This window comes from Seriola dumerili, unplaced genomic scaffold, assembly GCF_002260705.1.
Source record: "Seriola dumerili isolate Sdu_G_001 unplaced genomic scaffold, Sdu_1.0 BDQW01000398.1, whole genome shotgun sequence".
Classification (NCBI taxonomy): Eukaryota; Metazoa; Chordata; class Actinopteri; order Carangiformes; family Carangidae; genus Seriola; species Seriola dumerili.
Window position 1 is genome coordinate 276,783 of NW_019174653.1, and position 7,116 is coordinate 283,898.

At 40.4% G+C, this 7,116-nt stretch overlaps 1 protein-coding gene across 2 annotated transcripts in view; it reads right to left on the reverse strand.

The window, feature by feature from the left end:
* Positions 1-5,145: 5,145 nt before the first annotated feature.
* LOC111233494 (transcription factor COE3-like) overlaps positions 5,146-7,116 on the reverse strand; it is a 175,579-nt gene continuing 173,608 nt past the window's right edge. Inside the window, exons 17-18 of one of the 2 annotated variants that reach the window (XM_022761315.1) lie at positions 6,904-7,096; positions 5,146-5,424 (exon numbers count right to left, since the gene is read on the reverse strand). In XM_022761315.1, coding sequence (XP_022617036.1) covers positions 5,393-5,424; positions 6,904-7,096 — 225 coding nt within the window. In that variant the 3' untranslated portion in view covers positions 5,146-5,392. The remainder of the gene's footprint in view (positions 5,425-6,903; positions 7,097-7,116) is intronic. The other variant, XM_022761316.1, reaches the window with a different exon arrangement.

Below are 7,116 nucleotides of genomic sequence, written 5' to 3' on the forward strand. Positions count from 1 at the left end.
TTTGATCTGGATTCAGATCTGACGGTGATTGTGAGAAACTGGTTCAGGTCAGATCTCTGTGCTGGATTTCACAAACAAACAACAGACTCAAACTTTGTTGATTTAGCTACTGCTGCAAAAATACTGACCATAAACAAACAAATAATTATTAATTTATTTTTCATCTTTGAGAACTGTGAATCATGTTGGTTACACCCAGTTTTTCCCTTAATCGAGGGTGACCACATGTCCCCGTTTTTTCCAGCGACAGCTCCAAAGCTGTCGACGTCTAGCGTTGCGCTTGTTTTGGCCAGCAGAGAGTGCTAGCTGCTAGCTATAGCAGCTTCAGAAGTGAAGCTAAAACAATCAAAAGTTAGTTTAGTTAGCAGAGTTTTCCAATCAGATTTTCCTTTTTTGTTGTTTCTAGGCAGAGAAAATGTCAGCTGGCTCTCATTGGTTCGGAGTTCATAACCAGGCAGTAAACTAACAAAAACAAATACTTCAAACAAACAGCCTTCACAGTAGTTTATTACAATACAACAGTTACTGTGGTTGAAATATATGAAACCATGACTGTCTTTTTATGTCATAGGTAAAAACACTGGATATTTTAATGATTTATTGGCGCTGAACTGGAAATGTTTTCATTTCCGAAATCTGGTCACCTGAACTGCCCAGAACTGATTTTAAACTGTGTTTGAGTTTTAGAAGATGACACTGCGTGATTCTGTTTTTCATTGTTTTATATGTTTTAACGAATAAATGAATTAGTCTCCTCCAACACTGGTGTAACTACAGGAAACACAAAGCGCAATTAAGTGTTTGATTGTATTTACTTTATCTGTGATATGTATTTGTTTGTACACTTCCACAGTATTTACAGCATAAAGACAGTGCCTTTATACTTTTATTTCTCTTCTATACTATGCATCTTCTTCTACTTCTCTGGTACGACTTTACTTCCTGTTTGGGTGGAAGACATTTGTTATCTTAAAATCATGAGACGTTAGAGCTCAGAGATTCAAGCCAAATGTAATCTTTATTAGACTGTTTCTGTACAAAAAGCACTGGATCACAGAAAAAAACAAAAAAACAAAAAACATGCATCTATTTACAGCATGGCCAGAGACAGAAAAAGAAAAAACCTGGGGGTGTCGCCCCCTCCGTTTGTATTCTAAAGACATTAATTAAACATTGTGCTTTGATATACTTTGATGATATATTTTATATTTCACAAAGATGCAGTTCCTCTGCCTCTTTCACATTGAAGTAAAACATTGAAAAAAGTTCTCTGCAGTTTTTAAAACCAGGACCGTGAGAAGCAAACTTTCTACAACTGTGACAAAATCATGTTTTAGCAAGCTGTTTAAAGGTGGAGTTCAGGTGGAGGTGTGACTGTCTGCTCTGCAGGTTTCATTAGTTCAACTGAAAAAAATGGCTTCTCCCAGAGACACTGGACAGATGTTCACCCAGAGGCTGACGTGGCGGCGTCCGGGTGACGCTGTGCAGTGACTGAAGGTTTCTGTCAGTCCTGCTGGATTTGCATAAAGTCAGAAGTTTAATCTTTTCCGAACCTCAGACCCCCCCCCCCCCCCCCCCCGCGCTTTCCTGTTTCTAAGACGTTTAGACATTCAGGTGATTTTATCCTTTTATAAGAGTTAAAGGGATGAAGGATGATTCTGGTTCTTCCAGCACAGAGTTTTTGGGAAAACAACAAAGTGCATTCAGATGTTTTCTCATCGTTGTCATAGTGATGAATCTGAATCTTTTTATTTGAAGGGTGAGACAGTTTTCTGGTAATCATGAGAAAAGGATTTTAACACAAGCTAATTTTCTTCAAATGTCATGATACAGTTTTTTAAAGGACCAGTCTGGAGGATTTAGAGGCACCTAGTGGTGAAGATGCATATCGCCCCTCCCCCCTCCCTTTCCAAGTGTGTAGGAGAATCTACGGTGGCCTTCCCTCTAGAGCCAGTGTTCGGTTTGTCCGATCTGGGCTACCGTAGAAACATGGTGGTGCAACATGGCGGCTCCGTGGAAGACGACCCCCTCCCTGTGTAGATATGAAGCGCTCATTCCAAACTAACGAAGACACAGTGATTCTTAGTTTCAGGTGATTATTATACAATAATGAAAACATGATTATTTGACATTTCTGTTCATAGTTTCCTCTAAATCCTTCACACTGGTCCTTTAAGTGTGAGACTGTTTCACTGGGGAACTGATAAATGAGTTTGAATCTTGGAATTATGAAACACTTTCTCATGATTGTGAGAAATTAATAATAATAAATTAGGTTTCATGTAATTTTGACATATGAAATGCATAGTAGCCCACAGCCCACTGAATGTGAGGTGGATTTCTTGTGAATTTGGGATCCGGATCTTTAATCATAAGATTTACGAGATTCTTTTATGACACACTGATGCTGTAATTATGAGTTTTAATGTAATCTGAACCATAAACGTTTCATTGTAATTTCTTGTGAGATGCTAAATTATAATCATGTGATAAGGAAGTAATAATTATTTCTTTCTTACGTGAGCAAGGTGCACTTCTGTAGTAAACTCCCGGACTGTGTTGTGATCTGAAAGGCTATCCGCTAACGTAGCGTCTTCAGTTTAACATCAGTGCTATGCTAACGTTATATTACCTGGGGAACCTGAGGGACAAATATTTGGTGCAGAAAAATAAAAGTTCTCGCAGTGAAACTGGGGAACGGCTCATCAAATTAATCAAATCACAAACTTAACGGAAACGTACGATAATCGCTAAAACTTCGGCGAATGAAAACCTAAGAGAAGAGTCTGTGTTGAAGTGTGGTCAATCGTAAGGCATCAAACAGTTTGTTTCTTCTAATTCCCCGAACGTCTCCACAGCGGAGTGGAAGACGAGCTCGCGTTACAGAACAGGAACACAGTTGCATAAGTAAATGATGGGGATCGTGTGTGAGGACGAGAACAGCACCATCAACAACAACACCAACATCCATGGAAGTTTCCTTGAGATCAGTGAAAACTGTGGTTTTAAAATCTGCTGCCTGTTTTTAAATCGAACAATCATTCTCACCAAGAAACACAAAGACGAGGGTCGGCTCTAATATTAAGATGGATAAAATATTATCTTCTAAACACCGAGACCAAGAGATACGCTCGGCCCAAAAGTAAGAGTGGTGGAATATTATGACATTATAAGCTTCTGAAATATAAAAATTTCACATGACAAGGATTTGTGCCGTTTTCAGAACGGCAGAAAAAACATATCGGTGCATATCGTTCTAGCTTTCATCTTTTTTTTTCTTTTTTCTTTTTTACTTTCAGCTTTTTTTCTTTTTTGCTAAGATGCATTGCTCTTATTAAGTGCCCCAACAAAAATAGTGCATTAAGAAATAACCATGATTATACATTTCACAATAATACACAAAGGACGAGAAGAACCAGGGGAAACACAAATGATGCTGTTTACAAAAAGTTAAATATCGTATCGGAAAAGCATTTTTATACAAAAGTGATGAAAGCGTTTTTTGACCACGTCATGACGTCGTGTTGTTTTTACAAAAGGGTTAATTCCTCTCACTTGTTCACTCTTTTTACAATATCTAAAAGGTATTAAGACATCAAATGTGTTTACATATATATTTGAGACTATCATTCAGGCCTAAATCACAAAAGGAACTCCCCAAAACATACTTTATAAATACATATAAAATAAGCACAATCAGAAGAATAACAAGAGAATCTGGTACCTAAATGTGATTAAAACTGCTGCAAGCTTTTTCTGCTTAAAATCTACCACTCGACACACCCGCAAAAAACAAAACTATTGTACTGGATCAAAATGAGACAAAACCAAACTAAAGTGAGAAGGAAAGGAAAATGAAAAACCTCGACTTTATTCGGACAAATGTTAGTGTAACATCTGTAACATCTGCTCTTCTCTCCTCGGCAGGACGTGTGTTAATTCTTTCTTCAGCTTAGAAAATTAATGCTTTTTCCTCCTTTTTAGCATAAGAGACAAACATGAATTAAAAGCTATGGTACAGAAAGGAAAATGCTATCAGACGTGATATTGATCAGTGGTCTTAAAGAGTCTGGTCCTCTGGGTTTTGTGGGAGCAGGGGATTCTGGGATTTCTGATTGGAAACCCGTCAAATGTGGAAAACGTCTGACGGTTTGTCCAGGTGTAAAAAGGTTTGATTCTTCCTGGTTTCTGGACTCAGTCCGACTCGGGTTTAGAGTCCACCGGGAGCTTCTGATCCAGCGAGAACCAATCGAATTCATCTTGTATTTATTACTCCAATAAGTGGAGATTGTATTTTAGCCAGAATATAGTTCGTAGTCTGCAGCTCGCTGGTGAAGTGTTGACTGGTTTATTTGTCAGTGAAACCTTGTCACCAGTTTTCATTCTTACAATAAAGAGTTTTAACTCCACGATTAAAGGACCACTGTCTGCAGCATGAACCCGACTACAGAGGAAGTCAAATTAGATCTGATGAGATAAAAGCGATACTGCTTGATAAAGATTTAGTTTAGATAATAAATGAAATTCAGAAAAATTCAGCTTCATGTCTCGGGTCTGGTTCCAGTCTAACATGAGGAGGTTTCAGCCGGGTCCGGTCGGACCGAGGCCGGATCAGGCCGAGTCCTGGTCTCAGTGTCAGGCCTGCGCTGAACTCCATTAAGGTAAAAAACGATTTGAAAAGTCTTTTAAACTTTAACTTTAACTCATTCTAAAGCAAGTTTAAGAATCTGTGAATTCATTTTCATTTCATCTTTCAAATAAATGGAATCCAGAATAAACGGCTGCTGAGAGATAAAAACAAAAAACATCTGAATTTCTAAACGTGATTTTTATTAAAAGGCTAAAACAAAAACAGTGGAATGGTCCTTTAATCGACTCTGATCGAAGCAGACTGGTCAGATGGAGTTAGGACCTGGTCCAGTGTGAGGTCACAGAAGCTCCCGGTGGCCACGCCCCCTCCCTCCCTGTCTCACAGTGGTTCAAACTGATCTGAGACCTGTTCAGTCTCCACAGAAGAACCTGTTTCATTACTCAGCACAACAAATACTCACACAGACACCTGCCCTCCCACCCTCAGGTCACACCCCTGACCTCTGACCTCTGACCTGGACGTGGAGCCGCTGCAGACGCTGTCTGTCTCAGGTGTTCCTCTGAAAGGTCCGAGCCGACGTCTGCAGAGGCTTCATCAGAAAAAAGATGAGCGTGATGATGTCATTGTCTGATTTGAGTTTCTCCTCCGGTGGTCAGTCCGGGGTCAGACGGGGTCGGCCGGACTGAGGGATGATGGGAAGGATCATTCTCTGCTGTTGTTGTTGTTGTGGTGTTTCAGGTGGGTGGGGCCGTCGACACTGGGGTATGGGGGGCTCTGACGGTATCTGGCTGAGACTCCTCCTCACATGGGGGGCACGATGAGACCTGCCATGGCTGAATGACCAGAACAAACAGACTCAGTCAGATTCAACTGTCGGGGGGGGGGGGGGGCACCACACTGTGTATGTCCACTTATTTTTACTGTCAATACATATTGATTAGTGTATGAACACAGTCTTCCATTGGTTCCTGCTCATTTCTTCACAGTATCAATATTAATTAACATTAATGTTGATTCAATGAACTTGTTTTAATAATTGTGTTGAAACTACCTGGTTTTCTTCATGTCTGAAGTCTGGATCTCTGCAGGTCATTCAACATGACGAGCTACAACATTTGATTTCTAATGGAAACCTGTAACACTTTAAAGTCCAGAATCGACTTCCTATAACGTGCAGAGTTACAGACACCTGCTTCTTCTCAGTTATTACAGAATTAACATTAGTGCTGGATTTGACGACTTATTGGCCGATTGATAAACAGCCACGTTTTCATTTTTCTTTCTGTGAAAGAGTCGAAGTGAAAAGCTGCAACTTTTCAAGAAGAAGCTCTGACAGGAGCAACAAGGATAAAGACTCCATTATAAAGGCTTTACAAATGGCTTACAACCACTTTATTAATTAACTTGTTATCATTTGATCAATCATTTAGAAGCTGTTATTACACATTAGATAGAAAGGGCAACAGTGACCTGTTTCCTGCCAAATAGTGAGCCCTCCTGGGTCAGTACTGTTCAGCCTCATGTCTTTGTTTTTTCCATCATCAGCGTCTGTAGCTGCTGCTTCATCATGTTTGTTCAGTTTCTAACAATCAAGCATCAAATTAAAATATCAAATGACCAAATCCATACTCTAAGGTCTCAGTAATATTGTTCCCATGAGCTGCTGTCGGCAGCTGCAAAATGAGTGTTACTGTAAACACATCATCATTTATTAATCAGTAATTCTAAGGCTCCTTTTACCACTTATCAATGGTAGTTACTCAACAGTCAGATTAATGAGTAGTAAGCATTAATTTGATCTTGCCAAATAGTGAGCCTGCATCAGGGTATGAAAACTGTGTTATAATTGTTTATATATGATTTATAAAGTGTTAATAACCTGATTATAAACCCTTTACTAACCAATATTTCAGCCATGTTCAAGAAAAAGCGACGTGTCTCCAGACTCGAGTAAAAAAGAGAGAATCTTAAACGAAGCAGATTGACTCCAGATTCTGGGACGTTTGAAAGGATTTGCTTTAGGAAGCAGTTTGACTGTTTCTTCTAAATGAGACTGAGATATCGGAGTTTGAGGAGAGGAGGATGAAAGTGTTGAACATGAATAAAAAGCTCTTAAACTTTAAACTTTATCCCACAAAGTGCCAGAAAGTTATGGATCAACTTTGACCTCAGCTGTTTAAAAGCAGGTCCACACAGAGACAGAGTCTTTATCATTACAGTGGCGCTGGACGTCTACGGGTCCAGACGGGACATGGACGAGGACAGCAGGGGACGGGGGTGCTGACAGGTGGGAGGGGGGGTGGGATGCTCACCCTGGAGGTTGCTGCCATTGGTGGTGGTGCAGGTGGGGGGCGGGGAGGTCTGTGGCCGCACAACAGGGGCGAAGGCGCTCTTCTGTTTGACTGCAGAAACCATATGGACAGGAGAGAATGAATAAGGGCCTATGGGAGGAAGAAGAGGAGGAGGAGGTGAGGAAGGCGAGGGAGTGAAGGGAGGAGGGTGAACCTACGGGAGGAGGAGGAGGA